The sequence below is a fragment of the Nycticebus coucang genome, chromosome 13 (assembly GCF_027406575.1).
Source record: "Nycticebus coucang isolate mNycCou1 chromosome 13, mNycCou1.pri, whole genome shotgun sequence".
Taxonomy (NCBI): domain Eukaryota; kingdom Metazoa; phylum Chordata; class Mammalia; order Primates; family Lorisidae; genus Nycticebus; species Nycticebus coucang.
In genome coordinates, this window is record NC_069792.1 from 31,027,709 (window position 1) to 31,046,165 (window position 18,457).

An 18,457-nucleotide genomic window follows, 5' to 3' on the forward strand; every position below is an offset into this window, starting at 1 on the left:
ACTTCTTCACATTAGAATTTTTAAAATATAAAGGAAAAAATAAGTGGGCTCTGCACAGCAGGTTTAATATGCAACCACTTCAAGCAGAAATGATCCAGTCCTGTCACACAGTTCTGAGAATGTGCTTCAACATCCAGTTCTCCACAGACAAAATAACCAAAGCACGTAATTTCATTAGCAAAGGCCCCTTTGTTTTAGACTTAAATTCACCTCTGATCCACCAAAATTTATATTAACAATTATCAAACTACTATTTTAACAATAGTCTAAGCTTGCAATATTTTCTCATGCCCATTCCACATCACTGGTCAGAGATACATGCGCTTTAAACTGGCCAAATGCACAAGTCCCCACGGCGTCCTCCCTCAGAAAACATGCACACAGGGTTTCACAATGTTATGATTGTCCCATCTTCTTCGAAGAGTTTCTGATCTGGAGCATATGGTTCAAATTCTGTGTTTGTGCCACTTGCTACAGGTGCTAAGCTCACTTCATTAGAGGGAATAAAACCATTCTGTCCAGACTCAAAACTGAGCTCTATTTGCGTTAATGATTCCAGGCTCTCGGTATTGGGAACAGCTTTTGGAATCTGTTGTGGCACACCACTGTCCTCAATAATAATGTCATCTTCATCACTGTCTTCATTCTCTGGCTCAAAACTTGGTTCCATCTTCTGTGGATAGCCAAGAAGGCTATTATCCATAGACTGGCCAGAGCTGCCTAAAGTCCGACTGTTCCTGACAACATTATTCCTCTGGTTTGCTGGTCTCAATGTTATGATGAGGTTGTGGCTGTTTGCAATCATCATGTCGATTACTTGATCAAGACTCTTCCCTGAAACTTCTATGCCATTAACTTCTAAAACTTCATCATTAACAGCCAATAGTCCTGTGCTTTGAGCCAGACCTCCTGGGACAAGCCTGGATATAAAGATCCCTGGGACCTTCTCTAAGCCATGTGGTGTTACCCTGACACTGGAGCCATCCCGGATGTAGAATCCCAGGGGTTTCTCCGTGCCGTATTTGTAAAGACGAACCCTGCGATGTGTTTCTGGGAGAATATCCACATCTATGATAGAAGACACAGGTCTAAAGTCTTGGGGCATACTAATGACTATGTGTGGCTTCTTTCTGTGGTTGTCAGGACGCAACACATTGGTTATAACGTTCTTCTTCTTTGTTTGTGTGTCTGTACCAAAGGCACTATAGTCCCCTTCTTCCTTCTTTTGTATAAAGATCCTAAGCAGTGGGTTGGCTGTTGACACAGCTTTGTGGTAACTATCATCATTATTTATAGGCAGTAAGTCTCCATGGATGTCTGCGTGGCCTACTAAAACATCAACATTGGGTATCTTATGAACATATTGCAGTAATCCATAAAATTCCTCAAATTTCCCAGGTTTTGATCTCTCCAGTGAAAATCGACGAAATTCAGCTCCAAACTTGCTCTTCACCTGCACGGTGCCCAGGCAGCCGCTCCCGGCCCGGTGCCTGCTGTTCATGCTGAGCGCCGGGCCCCGCGGCGGCCCCCATGGGCCGGGCAGTCCCTCAGGAGCGCGAGGAGCTAGTGCTCCGCCAGCGGGCGCGGATCGCGGCTGCGGCCCCGGCGCCTCCTCGCAGGCACCTGCAGAGCGGGAGGCCGCAGCTCGGGCGGCTGAGCTGAGCTCCACTCGGCTGGTTGCTCACGCGGCGGGACCGAGGGTCGGACTGGCGGTGCGGCGAGCGGGGACGCGACTCCCTCCCTCCGGGCCTCCGCGACCGCGGCGACAGTAGTGTGTGTGTGTGTGTGTAGGGGGCGGGGCGCGGAGCGGAGGCCAGCTCCTTGTATTTTAAAGGCAGTTGTTTCCCAAGTCATCTCATGATCATTAGAATCAAGTGTGGTCTAATTGTTCCTGATTGGTAACTTTGTATTGTGTACATTCTAGAACTTTAACAGTTTCAGATTCTAAGAAACAGCAACAAAAATAGAGTTAAGCTAAAAAGCTACCTCTTGAATGTCCTTCAGAAGTATTTTATTGTGTCTGCATGTTGTAGTCAAGTAATTTTCAATTGTAAAATCCCAGTGCATTAACACAATTACAATAATGTGAAAATTGCTAACGCAATCATCAATCTTAAGCCAAGAATTATGCTGTTCGGGGTATTTTCTCATAATTTGTAAGAAAGAAATTTACTTTTCTTTGGATAATCAAGAAACCATTCATGTAATAGTCTAAAAATACTTTCTTTGATTCTGGAGACTATAATTTAACATATACCTAAGAATAACAGTAGGTCTTTTCAAAAACATTTTTTTCTTTCTTCCTTTTTTTTTTTTTTTGAGACAGAGTCTCATCTTGTCACCCTCTGTAGAGTGCTGTGACGTCACAGCTCACAGCTACCTCCAGCTCTTGGGCTTAGGCGATTCTCCTGCCTCAGCCTCCCAGTAGCTGGGACCACAGGTGCCTGCCACAGTGCCCGGCTATTTTTTTTTATTGCAGTTTGGCCGTGGCCGGGTTTGAACTCACCACCATCGGTTTATGGGGCCAGCGCCCTACTCACTGAGCCACAGGCGCTGCCCCAAAAACGTATTTTTCAAACCTGAATGCACAACTTGATAAAAAAGTATAATTAAAGAAATAAAAATGTAAACATCTTTAAAATTGGGACTGTCTCAGAAAATCTTGGACATGTGGTGACCATGACAGTCATTTAGCATTTTTCACTTCTCATTTTGTTTTAGACAAGTAGTCTGCAATTCCGAAATGCTGGCGACACAGTGGTATGAATTTAAAATGCTCATAGTAAGTCCTCAAAACCTGCTCGTTGTGTCTAAAAAAGAATGAAGTCATGTGGAAAACGCCGTCTGGTGTGTTTTGAGTGCTCACGCATCAGTAGACTCTGTTGCCTTGAAAAACTTGGAGAGAAGGAAGTGATGGATTCATATTTGCTGCTTAGGAGATTCACAATGTGCATCCTCCACTTTCATATTCATTTCTAGTGCTCAATCAATGATTCTGCTTCATTCATAAGAATCTGAGAGTTGGAAAATTAGAAGAGATGAATCCATAAGCTGTTTGCTGCCACTTGCTGGATAACCACTCTTCTTGCTTGAACAAACGGAGAAAATTTGTTAACTGCTTCCTGGCAGTCACATACATGAGCCTTCACATTTCTGCAAATATCAGAAAAATGGCAGATATAAAATTAGTGGGAAAATGACTTGTCAAATCTGTTACATGCAGCTGCTCGGGAGGCTGAGGCAAGAGAATCGCGTAAGCCCAAGAGTTAGAGGTTGCTGTGAGCCGTGTGACGCCACGGCACTCTACCCGAGGGCGGTACAGTGAGACTCTGTCTCTACAAAAAAAAAAAAAAAAAAAAATCTGTTACATGTCTTCTTAATAGATATACATACTCTCCTGCCATTTTATTTTTATTGTATGCCCAGGAAAATGAAAGTATAGTTCATCTATATTTCTAAAAAAGAATTTCCAGGTAAAGAGGGAGAGGGGGTAGAATATCACACAAACTAAGTAAGGAATGAAGAAGAACAATGCAGAGTCAATTATAACTCACAGAGTGTTCCAATAGCAGAAAGCTATGGAATGGGAAGCATTCCTCAGAAGAAGTGGCATCTGTTGCCTCCACAAATGTTTGTTCAGTTTATTTGCTTTGTTGCAGAATATTCCCTTTGGGTAGCCTAGAGGAACCACTAGGCCATGTCATTGCCTCCATTCATTTAGTACCACAAAGCCATTGGAAAGACACCTTTGAACACTATCATAGTCAAACAGCCATCTATCTTTCTAATAACTACATGTTTTCCTCTTGATTTTGTCTCAGCTGTTACTGAAGTTTGCATATATAGCCACAGAAGCTCATGCAAATAAACCCTTTACTTGGGGATAGTTTGGGCTTGTGAAATGATTGCAGCCTTTTGTGGAAATCCATGTAAATTTAAATAGATTGCCTATAATTCTAATCCCAAATGAAGTTTTGTCAAAAAAAAAAAAAATTATCAGAGGCCAGACACGATGGCTCATGCCTGTAATTCTAACACTCTGGGAGGCCAAAGCAGGAGGATCACTTGAGCTGAGGAGTTGGAGAGCAGACTGAGCCAGAGCAAGACCCTATCTTTACTAAAAATAGAAGAATTAACTGTGCATTGTGGCGAGCACCTGCAGCCAGCTACTCAGGAGGCTGAGGCAGGAGGATCATGTAAGCCCAGGAGTTTGAGGTTGCTGTGAGCTAAGCTGATGACATGGTACTCTTACTTTGGGCAACAGAGTGAGACTCTGTCTCAAAAAACCCAAATTATCAGTGTGAGTTGTGTGTAAGTCATATGTTTGTAACTCCAGGGCTGCCTGTCTTCTCCAGCCTATCCCCAGAGTAGGTGCTTTATGTGCTGCCCCTGCATCATCGAGGCCATGTGCCACCTTCCTCCCACAGTTCCAGTGAAGCTGTGTGAACATGAGGCTGTGAAGGGCTCCTGCTGGCAGGTAGGAGTCCCAACTGAGGAGGCCAGCCCACGGTAACCAAGTGGCAAACACACATTGCATATAAGAAAATTAGACTGTATCCCAATTTACAAAATGAAAATGTGGAAACAATTTCTTAAAACTCTTTTATGTCTCAAAACTTTGCTGATGTCTTCCATTCTTGGAGAGAGCAAGGCATTCCCTTTAGCTTGGGACACTTCTTGCTGTCAGCCTATTACCCAGCTGTCATTCTCAACCAGTTTGGCTGGCCCTGTGGTTTTCCTGGACATTTTATTAAAAAGTAGTAGCAATGATGCAGGCCTGAAAATCCAGAAAGTAAAGTTCTGGTGTTGGCTCTGTCAACACCAAGGTGTGTAGATGGAGGTGGCTTGATTTAGCTCTGCGCTTCCTTTTTTTTTGGAGACATAGTCTCACTGTGTCACTGTTGGGGCTCAAGTGATCCTCTTACCTTAGCCTCCTGAGTAGCTGGGACTATAGGCCTCCTTCACAATGTCCAGCTCTTTTTAGAGAACAGAGTCTGAATTCCTGAGCCCAGCGAATCCACCCACCTCGGCCTCCCAGAGTGCTAGAATTACAGGTGTGAGCCACTGTGCCTGGCCTGGGCTGCCTCTTTTGTAAAATGAAGGGCAAACTCAGGCTCCTTGCAGTTCTGACATTCTATCATTCTAGGATGGTAGCCTCCCTTATTATTCTGATGGTCACATTCTGAGATACCCAGTGGATATGTGAGATGGCAGATAGTAAGGACATACATTTTTTTTTTCTGTATATATATATTTCTATGATAAAATTTAATTTATAAATCAGGCACAGTAAGAGCTTAACAGCAATAGCTAAGAATAAAATAGAATAATTATAATGATATGCCAGCATCACAACTCTTGCTCTTTGGGGACATTAATAAAGTAAGGGTGACTTGAAGGAGGAGCAAGATGGCGGCTGAGTAACAGCTTCCTTGCATCTGGGTACAGACTCATCAAAATCCTGGTCCAGAGGCATGGCAACTTAAAGAGCAAGAGGAACTGAAAGGAAAACTAGGGCAAGGAAACAGACAAAAGAAATCACTCATGAGGAAGAATCAGCAGAAAAATCCTGGCAACATGAAGAACCAGTCCAGAGCAACTCCTCCAAGGGACCATGAGGTAGCTACTGCAGAGGATTCCACCTATAAAGAAATGTTAGAAATGACAGAAAGGGAATTTAGAATACACATGATGAAAACAATGAAGGAAATGATGAAAACAATGAAGGAAACCACTGATAAAGTGGAAAATAACCAAAAGGAAATCCAAAAACAGAATCAAATAAGAGATGAATGATATGAAGAATATAGAAAGGATATAGCAGTGCTCAAGGAACTGAAGCAGTGAATTAGGGAACTTAAAGATGCAATAGAAAGTATCAAAAACAGATTAGACCATGTAGAAGAAAGAATCTCAGAGGTAGAGGACAAAGCTCTTGAGATAACTCAGATAGTTAAAGAGGCAGAAAAGAAGAGAGAGAAAGTAGAATGTTCACTGACAGAATTATGGGACTTTATGAAGTGTTCAAACATATGAGTGATAGATATCACAGAAGGGGAAGAAGAATGCCACATTTCTACATTTTTTAATATTCAAATCAGCTTCTGCATTAAGTTTAATTGTGACAGATTTGTGTTGTCCTTAGTATATGCAGTACACTTCACTGTTTTATTCTTGTACATAAAAGAAGTGCAATATGGAGATGTATATAGTCTTTGCTATATTAGGTTTATAGACAGTTCAAAAACTTTCGTCATTTTGCCAAAATGATAGAGTATGTCATTGGTGAATTATAAACCCTATGGTGAATGGTGGTATAATTTAAAGCTTTCACCATGTTATATTTTCTTTGAAGATATTAATTTAGTGATTTTATATTTGGGAAAATAAAGGTTTTTATTTAACTGGGATCACTGCCCTGCTGTAATTAAACATTCTGTATCACATCTGTATTAAAATAACCTTGCTGATCTTCAAAAAAAAAAGGAAAAAGAATGCCCCAGGGAAATGGAAGCCATATGAGAGAATATTATAAAAGAAAAATTCCCAAACATCACTGAAGATTCTGACACACTCCTTTCAGGGGGATATTGGATTCCAGGTTGCCTCATCTCTAACCGAGCTTCCCCAAGACACACTGTGATGAAAGTGTCCCAAGTCAAGACAAAAGAAAAGATTCTACAAGCTGCCAGGAATAAGTGCCAATTGACCTACGGGGGTAAATCTATTAGGGTGACTGCAGACTTCTCTAATGAAACTTTCCAAGCAAGAAGACAGTGGTCATCTACCTTTAATATACTTAAACAGAACAATTTTCATCCCAGAATTCTATATCCTGCTAAGCTAAGCTTTAAAATTGACAGAGAAATCAAATCATTTATGGATATAGAAACATTGAGGAAATTCGCCACAAGAGCAGCTCTACAGGAAATACTTCAACCTGTTCTACACACTAACCATCACAATGGATCAACAGCAAAGGAAGAACTCAGCAATTAAAGGACAGAATTTAACTTCCACACTGATGCAAAAGATAAAACTAAGCAGTAGACTCTATTCATCAAAATAAGATGAATAGAACACTACCACACTTATCAATTATCTCAATAAATGTTACTGGCTTGAATTCCCCACTGAAGAGGCATAGATTGGCTAACTGAATTAAAAAACACAAGCCATCCATTTGCTGTCTGCAGGAAACATACCTCGCTTCAAAAGACAAATTAAAACTCCAAGTTAAGGGCAGCGCCTGTGGCTCAGTCGGTAAGGCGCCGGCCCCATATACTGAGGGTGGCGGGTTCAAACTCAGCCCCGGCTGAACTGCAACCAAGAAATAGCCGGGCATTGTGGCAGGCGCCTGTAGTCCTAGCTACTTGGGAGGCTGAGGCAAGAGAATCGCTTAAGCCCAGGAGTTGGAGGTTGCTGTGAGCTGTGTGATGCCACGGCACTCTACCGAGGGCCATAAAGTGAGACTCTGTCTCTACAAAAAAAAAAAAAAAAGAAACTCCAAGTTAAGGGTTGGAAGATAATTTTTCAGGCAAATGGAATTCAGAAGATAAGAGGAGTTGCGATCTTATTTTCAGATACATGTGGATTTAAAGCAACTACAGTCAAAAAAGACAAAGATGGTAACTTTACATTGATCAAGGGAAAAATACAACAAAAAGACAATTCAATTTTAAATATTTATGCACCCAATTTAAATGCTGCCAGATTTTTGAAACAAACCTTACTCAGCCAGACCAATATGATATCCTATAATACCATAATAACAGGGGACTTTAACACTCCTCTTACAGAGCTGGACAGATCCTCTAAACAGAAATTAAACAAAGATATAAGGGACTTAAACGAGACCCTGGAACAACCGTGCTTGAAAGACGCATATAGAACACTCCATCCCAAAGATAAAGAATATACATTCTTCTCATCAACCCATGGAACATTCTCTAAAATTGATCATATTCTAGGACACAAAACAAATATCAACAGAATCAAACGAATTGAAATTTTACCTTGTATCTTCTCAGACCACAAGGCACTAAAGGTGGAACTCAACTCCAACAAAAACCTTCAACCCCACACAAAGGCATGGAAATTAAACAACCTTCTATTGAATGACAGTTGGGTGCAGGAAGAAATAAAACAGGAAATCACTAACTTCCTTGAGCATAATAACAATGATGACACAAGCTACCAAAACCTGTGGGATACTGCAAAAGCAGTTTTGAGAGGAAAATTTATCACTTTAGATGCCTACATTCGAAAAACAGAAAGAGAGCACATCAAAAAACTCACAAGCCATCTTATGGAATTGGAAAAAGAAGAACAATCTAAATTTAAACCCAGTAGAAGAAAAGAAATATCCAAAATTAAATCAGAGATCAATGAAATTGAAAACAAAAGAATCATTCAGAAAATTAATGAAACAAGGAGTTAGTTTTTTGAAAAAATAAATAAAATAGATAAACCATTGGCCATACTAACTAGAAATAGAAAAGTAAAATCTCTAGTAACCTCAATCAGAAATGATAAAGGGTGGGGCAGTGCCTGTGGCTCAAGGAATAGGGCGTCGATCCCATATGCCGGAGATGGCGGGTTCAAACCCAGCCCTGGCCAAAAATCACAAAAGGAAAAAAAAAAAAAAGGAGAAATGATAAAGGGGAAATAACAACTGATGCCACAAATATACGAGAGATCATCTCTGAATACTACCAGAAACTCTATGCCCAGAAATTTGACAATGTGAAGAAAATGGATCAATATTTGGAATCACACCCTCTCCCTAGACTTAGCCAGGAAGAAATAGAACTTCTGAACAGACCAATTTCATGCACTGAGATTAAAGAAACAACAAAAAAGCTTCCAGCAAAAAAATGCCCTGGTTCAGATGGCTTCACACCAGAATTCTATCAAACTATCAAGGAAGAGTTTATTCCTATACTGCAGAAATTATTCAAAAAAATTGATAAGGAAGGAATCTTCCCCAACATGTTATATAAAGCAAACATCACCCTGATACCAAAACCAGGAAAAGACCCACCTAAAAAGAATTTCAGACCAATTTCATTAATAAATATAGACGCAAAAATTCTCAACAAAATCCTAGCCAATAGATTACAGCTTATCATCAAAAAAGTCATACATCATGATCAAGTAGGTTTCATCCCAGATATGCAAGGCTGGTTTTGTTTTTTTTTGTAGAGTCAAGAGTTTCACTTTATTGCCCTCGTTAGAGTGCCATGGCGTCACACAGCTCACAGCAACTTCCAACTCCTGGGCTTAGGCGATTCTCCTGCCTCAGCCTCCCGAGTAGCTGGGACTACAGGCACCCGCCACAATGCCCGGCTATTTTTTTGTTGCAGTTTGGCCAGGGCTGGGTTTGAACCCGCCACCCTCGGTATATGGGGCCAGCGCCCTGCTCACTGAGCCACAGGTGCCATCCACAAGGCTGGTTTAACATATGCAAGTCCATAAATGTTATCCACCATATTAACAGAAGCAAAAATAAAGACCATATGATTCTCTCAATAGATGCAGAAAAAGCATTTGATAAAATCCAGCATCCTTTTCTAATTAGAACACTGAAGAGTATAGGCATAGGTGGCACATTTCTGAAATTGATTGAAGCTATCTATGACAAACCCACAGCTAATATTTTGCTGAATGGAGTAAAACTGAAAGCTTTTCCTCTGAGAACTGGAACCAGATAAGGTTGCCCTCTGTCACCATTACTTTTCAACATAGTGCTGGAAGCTCTAGCCAATACAATTAGGCAAGACAAGGAAATAAAGGGAATCCAAATAGGAGCAGAGGAGGTCAAACTCTCCTTCTTTGCTGATGACATGATCTTATACTTAGAGAACCCCAAATACTCAACCATGAGACTCCTGGAAGTGATTAAAAAAATACAGTAATGTTTCAGGATATAAAATCAACGTCCACAAATCAGTTGCCTTTGTATACGCCAATAACAGTCAAGATGAGAGGCTAATTAAGGACACAACTCCTTTCACCATAGCTTCAATGAAAATGAAATACCTAGGAATATACCTAACAAAGGATGTAAAGGACCTCTATAAAGAAAATTATGAAATCCTAAGAAAGGAAATAGCAGAGGGTATTAACAAATGTAATAATGTACAATGCTTATGGCTGGGAAGAATCAACATTGCTAAAATGTCTATACTTCCCAAAGCAATCTACCTATTCAATGCCATTTAAAATACCAACATTGTACTTTCAAGATTTGGAAAAAAATGATTCTGTGTTTTTATGGAACCAGAAGAAACCCTGTATAGATAAGGCAGTTTCTGGTAATAAAAATAAAGCTGGGGGCATCACCATACTGGATTTTAGGCTGTACTACAAAGCCATAGTGGTCAAGACAGCATGGTACTGGCACAAAAATAGAGACATAGACATTTGGAATTGAATAGAAAACCAGGAAATGAAACTAACATCTTACAACTACCTAATCTTTGATAAACCAAAGAAGATCATACCTTGGGGGAAAGACTCCCTATTCAATAAATGGTTCTGGGAGAACTGGATATCCACATGTAAAAGACTGAAATTGGACCCACACCTTTCTCCACTCACAAAAATTGATTCAAGATGGATAAAGGACTTAAATTTAAGGCATGAAACAACAAAAATCCTCAAAGAAAGCATAGAAAAAACACCGGAAGATATTGGCCTGGGGAAAGACTTTATGAGGAAGACTGCCATGGCAATTGCAACAACAACAAAAATAAACAAATGGGACTTAATTAAACTGAAAGGCTTCTGTATAGCTAAGGAGACAACGACTAAAGCAAATAGACAACCTACACAATGGGAAAGGATATTTGCATATTTTGAATCAGACAAAAGCCTGACAACTAGTATCTATAGAGAACTCAAATTAATCTACATGAAAAAAGCCAACAATCCCATATATCAATGGGCAAGAGACATGAATAGAACCTTCTCTAAAGAAGACAGACGAATGGCTAACAAGCATATGACAAAATGCTCACCATCCCTATTTATTAGAGAAATGCAAATCAAAACCACCCTGAGATACCATCTAACCCCAGCAAGAATGGCCCACATCACAAAATCTCAAAACTGCAGATGCTGGCGTGAATGTAGAGTGAAGGGAACACTTTTACACTGCTGGTGGGACTGCAAACTAGTACAACCTTTCTGGAAGGAAGTATGGAGAAACCTCAAAGAACTCAAGCTAGACCACCCATTTGATCCTGCAATCCCATTACTGGGCATCTACCCAGAAGGAAAAAAATACTTTTATCATAAGGACACTTGCACTAGACTGTTTATTGCAGCTCAATTTACAATCACCAAAATGTGGAAACAGCCTAAATGTCCACCAACCCAGGAATGGATTAACAAGCTATGGTATATGTACACCATGGAATACTATTCAGCCATTAAGAAAACAGAGACTTTACAGCCTTTGTATTAACCTGGATGGAAGTGGAAGACATTATTCTTAGTAAAGCATCACAAGAATGGAGAAGCATGAATCCTATGTACTCAATTTTGATATGAAGACAATTAAGGACATGGTGGGGGTGGGGGAAGGGGAGAGCAGAGAGAGAAAGAAGGAGGGAGGGGTGGGGGAAGGAGGAGCAGAGAGAGGGAAGGAGGGAGGGGGGTGGGGCCTTGGTGTGTGCCACACCTTTTGGGAGCAAGACACGATTGTAAGAGGGACTTTACCTAACAAATGCAGTCAGTGTAACCTGGTTTTTTGTACCCTCAATGAATCCCCAACAATAAAAAAAAAAATAAATAAGTTGAACACACATTGGAATACCCAAGACAGTAGTTCTGATGATTCAGAAAGCCCCAAAGTGACTAAACAGCATGAATCGGCTCACAAAGGGAAGATTCAGGCCTCAGGCCGGAGGGAGCAGGATGGCACTAGATTGCCTCAGACCACTGAGAGCAGGCACAATTTAAAACCTATGAATAGTTCATTTCTGGAGTTTAGTATTTTTGGAACACAGTTGACTGAGGGTAACATGGAAAGCAAAACCGCACCCAAAGGGGGACTACTGTGATGGATTCATTACCAGGCTGATACCACCACGATACAGAGTGGTCAATTTTAGCGGGGTTTGGGTTGGTTGTCATGTTTAATTTCCCATTGCTTCTCTCCCACTACCTGCCCCTGGTCATGTGGGACTTTTTCTTTTCAGTTTAGATGAAATTATCTTTCTTTCACAGTGTATTAATAATCCATCGCTGCATAAGAGATTACCCTACAATTTTGCATTTTGAAGCAACAAACGTAAATTATCTCACACAGTTTCTGAGAGTCAGGAATCCTGAGAGAGCTTATGGAGGTTTCTCAGGCCCAGGACGTGTCAAGCTATCAGCTGCGGCTGCGCATCTGCAAAACTCCCAGGAGCGGGAGTTTTCACTCCCAATCTCACTCAAGTGGCTGTTGGCTGGAGGCTTTAATACTTTCTTACCATGTGAGAATCTCCACTGGGCTGCCCTGCTGTAGTTTACCCCAGAGAGTTGAAAGAGAGACAGACATGACAGTCTTTATAAAACTGAATCCATCTCTTCTATCTCTTGAGGAGAAGAGTTTCAAAGAATTGGTAAACACATCTTTAAAACCACCACAGTTGACTAAATATTCTGAGCTTGGAAGAGGGTTGTGTAAAACCTCTGGGTGAAGTGAAAAATAAAATTTCATTCTTATTAGAAAATGTTTTACATCACTGGTTATGAACCAAATTCTCACTCTTCTCAGATTTGGCTACAGAGTTATCCTTGCTTTGAGACTAAACTCAGAATTACTAAAAACTTTATGGCTAATGAAACTCTTCTTACCTCTAAATAAACGTATATGATAGAGCACTCAAGATTGCTTAACTTAGTTATCTGTTTAAGTTGATGGTCATAATTTCTGCCATTCAGCTTCTAAGACAGGAAAAACCCATCACTACCAAAAAAGAATGCTTGCCAATCTAATAATATGTAACTCTGTGTTTTAATTGCTAATTTACTTTTGTTAATATATGATGGGCAGTAAAATGCTTAATTGCTACTCTTATCATATGTGTACTTTCAGGAAATGGGAATACTACTGCTGGCCATGAGGTTTTTGTTTGCTCTGGGATTAGCAAGGTAAAGAGAACCAAAGGTGTAATATATGTTATCCTAATATATTATTAGATGAGGGCTCTGCTAAATCTTTTTAAAAGAAGCCGATTGAAGTTCCTTGTTTAACTTTGCTTTTAAGAAACTATTTTACCATGTCATAAAATAAATTTATTATGTTTTTTATCAAGCAACATGAAGATACAAGATCTTCATTTAAATGCCATAAATCTTCCATGCTGTTAACTTCCTCTTTTCCTCTGTAAAGAAAGTACTGATTTTGTTTCACTGCACATATTCTCTGCCATCACTGCATTTTTTCAGACTTAATTACTGTCATTACTTACAGCTACTTAAGACCTGACTTCAGTTTTCTTCTTCCCTAGCCCAAGGGCCAAATTACAGAATATTGTTATGTAGATATGTTTGCCTCCTCTAAAAACTGATGCTGGGCGGTGCCTGTGGCTTAGTGAGTAGGGCGCGGGCCCCATATGCCGAGGGTGGCGGGTTCAAACCCAGCCCCGGCCAAACTGCAACAAAAAAATAGCTGGGTGCTGTGGCGGGCACCTGTAGTCCCAGCTACTCAGGAGGCTGAGGCAAGAGAATCGCTTAAGCCCAGGAGTTGGAGGTTGCTGTGAGTTGTGTGATGCCACGGTACTCTACCAAGGGCCATGAAGTGAGACTCTGTCTCTACAAAAAAAAAAAAACAAAAAAACTGATGCTGTATGAGGGCACAACACAAGAGTAATTTCAGACCTACGTTTGCTTTTGCACTGAGTGTCCATGGGCCCATTCCCACTAGATAATCAGTTATTGCCTGTGGAATCCTTGCTGAGATGGGCACCCAGTGTCTCAGAAAGGAGGCCAGTTCCATTTCTGAATACCAATAGGGATTGTTACATATGGAAAATTCATCTTGGGGCCAGGCATGGTGGCTCTGGGAGGCCGAGGTGGTGGATTGCCTGAGCTCAGGAGTTTAAGACCAGCCTGAGCAAGTGCAAGACCCCATCTCTACAAAATAACCAGGTATTGTGGAGAATGCTTATAGTCCCAGCTAACTGGGCGGCTGAGGCAAGAGGATTACTTGAACCCAAGAGTTTGAGGTTGCTGTGAATTATGCACACACACAAAGAAAATTTATCTTTTTTTTTGGAGACAGAGCTTCACTCTGTTGCCCCAGCTAGAGTGCAGTGGCATCATCATAGCTCACAGCAACCTCAAACTCCTGAGCTCAAGTGATCCTCTTGCCTCAGCCTCCCAGTTAGCTGGGACTACAGGCCTCTGCCACAATGCTGGCTAATTTTTCTATTTTTAGTAGAAACTGGATCTGAATCTTGCTCAGACCCGTCTTGAAATTCTGGCCTCAAGCAGCCCTCCTGCTTTGGCCTCCCAGAGTGTTAGAATTACAGGATGAGCCACTGCGCCAGGCCAGAAATTTCACCTTAAAGTGATCTCATCTCCACCCCCGGCCCTGCGATTGTCTGGAAGTCTGCTCCCCTGCTATGCTGTGGAGTCTCATTCCTCTTCTCTGGGAGGACAAGGGCTTGAGTATTCTTCTCTTTTCCTTGTTGAACAGTGTTTGTTTTTCCAGTGGTTTCTTGTGTTTTAGGTTTCCTAGATCCTCCCAACCCAGTCCTCTGTATTCTTTAGGTCCCCAGTTTTTCAATAGTTCACTTTCTAGGATCTCATTCCTGGGCCAGGCATGGTGGCTCACATCCATAATCCTAGCTATCTGGTGGGCTGAGGAGGCCGAACTGCTTGATTTCAAGAGTTTGAAACCAGCTTGAGCAAGAGTGAGTCTAAAAACAGGAAAACTAGCCGGGCATATGGCAAGCACCTGTAGTTCTAGCTACTCAGGAGGCTGAGACAAGAGGATTGCTTGAGCCCAAGAGTTTGAGGTTGCTGTAAGCAATAATGCCATAGCACTCTACCTGGGGTAACAAAGTGAGTTGCTGTCTCAAAAAAAAAAAAAAAAATCTCATTTCCCACCTAAGAGTTTGGTCAGACAGACTGAGGTCTGTCCCTAGACTGGCATGTCCTGGTCCAATGTCATTGAGTGACAGTGTCCTTAATCATAAAAGTGAAATACAATGGAACATACCCTGAGATCTGTGTGGATCAAGTGGGATCATGTGAAGCATTTGGCCCATTGGCTGATATATATTAAACATTTAGTAAATGTTACCCACATATATAATTTAAACATAGAATCCCACTTCTATCAACATTGGGGGAAAGAAATGCCTCCTCCCTAATCCTGAGAATATTCTGAATGTAGTTTAAATCTACACTAGCTTTCCCAGAACTCTCATCATACACAGCTGACCTGTACTGAGACAGCTTTTAGGGTTTTTTTACAAAGGCTTCCAGTTGTCCACATAGTTCTCATCTGTACTTGAATAGTTTGTGTTTGTATGTTCATTTTGCTGTTGTTATTCTTAGTGTGTGTTCTTTATTATTTAGGTTTATTTGATTCTTTTTTTTTGAGATGGGATCTTGCTATGTTGCCCAGGTTGGAGTGTAGTAGCTGCTCACGGGTACAATCACAGTGCACGACAGCCTGGAGCTCCTGACCTCCAGTGAACATCCCTCCTTAGCCTCTCGTGTAGCTGGGACTACAGACCATGTGCCGTCTCACCTGGCTTATCTTTATTTGATTCTAACACTAAGAGGCATAGAGGTCGATTTGGATTCTGTGTGTTCTCTACTCTTGCCGGTTGCATGAAACTTCAGGAAAGTCCATTTTCTGGTCCATTCCTTCCTCTTAGACTCTGCAAGACAGTATATTCTTTGCCAGAAAGAACAGCCTCCTTCTTCCCAGCGTGATGCCCGGCTGGCCTGGGAGCAGCTTCAAGTTCCTACTGAGCCTCAGGCTTGCCATGGTGCTCCAGGCTTCAGTGAATCCTCGCGTTGTTCCTCTTCCTTGTGAGTGCCAGGCAGCAGCTGACCTGTGTCCTGTGGTGGGCCACTCTTTACATGTGGGTTCCCAGTAAGACTGGGTTAGGTTAACGCCAGTGAATTATCATGCTCCAGGTTACAGTATCAGCCCACAAGCTGTGTGTTAGGTTCGTGGGAGAATGTGTTGAAATTGCTCAAAAGAATACGTAGGAGATTCATGCCCCCCACCCAGACCCCAGTTACACTCACTCTTTCAAACACATGCTTATGTCCTTCATTATGGGAAAACAAAAATGCTTATAGGTTTAAATTTCTGTCTAAATGGGTTATCTTAAACAGATTAATGAAGTATTCTGGCAACAATATAATAAGGGAGTGGGATTGAGCCCAACCCCAGTGGTCCAAGAAACAGAACTCCATAGTTCATTTCACTTCCCTGTTTCCATCAAAAAATAACTCTAAGCTCTCTTCAGATGTTATAGGCTCACAGTTTAGTATTTCCTACTGTAAAGCGTTCATCCATCGCATCAGACCAAGGATGCAAAGTGCTCTGTGATGCTCATGATTTCCAGCACAAGCCAACAGCAAAAATTATCTTGGGTACCTAAATATTTTTAATATTATGGGGCCAAAATAATCAGTTCTAGCAGTTATTTGCACAGGGAAAATTATTTCTAAAAGGATATGCAATCTGAGTTCCAGACTTAGATATGTGTCTTATTGGCATTCCCCACTGGCTGGCCCAGGGGCACCTCACTCTTAATCTCCCTTACACAAAGTGGCTCGCTCCTCCTCCTGAATTTTCTCCCCCAGAGAGTGGAGGGATTGAAGCGGATGTCTTCTCTCCCCTTTCCTGTGGTCCAGTCTCCCTTGTTCATCATGCCCTTTGTCTACCATTTGGTCAACAAGTGCTGTTGATACAGGTTGCCCTCTATCAGTCAAACTGCACCCTTTTCCTCGCTTCCCTGTCACTGCCTGAGTTTGGGCCTTTCTCTGTAATGGCCTCTGCTTGCTCCAGGCTCACGGCCTCCTGTCCATCCTTACAAATAGGGACAGATTGATCATTCAAGAATACAGTGGTCGTGAGGCTCCTGGACCCTTCAAATCTTCCTCTACAGCTTGGCACACAAGGCCCACACAATCCAGAGCCTACCACCCCATAGCCTCAGGTCCTCCTGTTCCTTGGGGTACCCCCAGCTCCTCCCTTTCCCCCCCGCATCTCTGCCTGGCTGACTTCACTGTATCCTTTAAGGCTCAGGCCAAGTGTTGTCTCCTTTGAAGAATCTTGTGTGATTCCCTCTGCCCCTAGTCCCCATTCTGAGCAAGGTGCACTTCCCTGGTGTCCCAAGAGCATCTTGAGTCCTTCTCACAGTGCTTTCTGATTATGGATTCCATTGTCCATCTGCCCACACACCCCCTCACTGAACTGTAAATTCTTGAGTAGAGAAACAGTTTCTTTGATACCAGGATAGTAGGAATTCAGTGAAAACAGGACACATAAACACTATTTTGCAGCCTAGAATTTTTTTTTTATATAGCACAATTTTATTGAAATCTCCTTTCTACTTCAAATTTTAGGGACTAAATAAAGATCATCTGGATAAGAAGAGCTCATCTAAAAAGAAATTTGTCCAAAGCAGTTATGATCTCAAATGAAATTTTTCATCTTCTTGAAATTCCTCAGAAAATACTGTATACTGAGGGAAAAGATTTTCTTAAAATGTCCTCATTAATTAGTTTTCTCAGCAAATATTTGCTGAGGGCATAGTATTTGCTAAGCCCTGAAATGAGCACTGGGTGACGGTGTGAGGGATAAGACTGAGTCCTTGTTCTTGCAGAATTTAGAATCTGGTGAGGGACTAGATGCTAAACAATTAAATAGCAAAGAATGGAAAAAAGTGCTAAAATATAGCAGCAGTTAACTGATAAAGGTTGGGTGTTGATATAAAAACTAACGGTGGAACGTGTATAGACCGGGTGATCCAAGATGGTCTTGCAAACATAGTGACATGTAGCTGAGTCCCAAAGTGTGTGATGAAACCTGCTACATAGAGAGCATTTGGGACAGAGAGAAAGGCCTGCATAATGTCCCAGCATGGGGAAAAAATGGAAAAATAGAAAGAATGTCCTTGGGATTGCCCCTGGCGAGTGACAGAAAGGCCATGGGAGGAGATTCTGAAAGAGTAAGGAGGGACTGACCGCCCTGCAGAGCGAGATAGGATTTGATTTGAAATGCTGTTGCAAACCAATTAAAGGTTTTCTTCAGGGATTGAGAAAATCCATTGTATATTTTTAAAGATGTGTAAGGAATAGGAGAAAATCTTTGAGACCTGGGGCTAGGTGAAGAGTTCTTAAAATTGAAACCAAATCTCTAAAAGGAAAAAATGATAACTTCAACTTCATCGAAGTGAAAAACTCTTCTTTTGCCAAAGTTCCTGTG

General features: G+C 41.4%; 1 protein-coding gene across 1 annotated transcript; it reads right to left on the minus strand.

The window, feature by feature from the left end:
* Positions 1-388: 388 nt before the first annotated feature.
* On the minus strand, positions 389-16,914 carry LOC128563308 (partitioning defective 6 homolog beta-like). The gene is made up of 2 exons (XM_053558650.1): positions 16,791-16,914; positions 389-1,623 (listed from the first exon to the last, which is right to left on the minus strand). Exons 1-2 carry the CDS (start codon positions 16,912-16,914, stop codon positions 389-391), a joined length of 1,359 nt encoding a protein of 452 aa, XP_053414625.1.
* Between the last annotated feature and the right edge of the window lie 1,543 nt (positions 16,915-18,457).

What these genes read in the sequence shown, in the direction of transcription:
- LOC128563308 (XM_053558650.1), bottom strand. Translation starts at nt 16,914, where the DNA reads ATGGTAGACAAAGGGCATGATGAACAAGGGAGACTGGACCACAGGAAA. An exon ending in GGAGGAGCGAGCCACTTTGT is followed by an intron (nt 1,624 to 16,790) that starts GTAAGGGAGATT and finishes CCCGCTCTGCAG; the next exon opens with GTGCCTGCGAGGAGGCGCCG.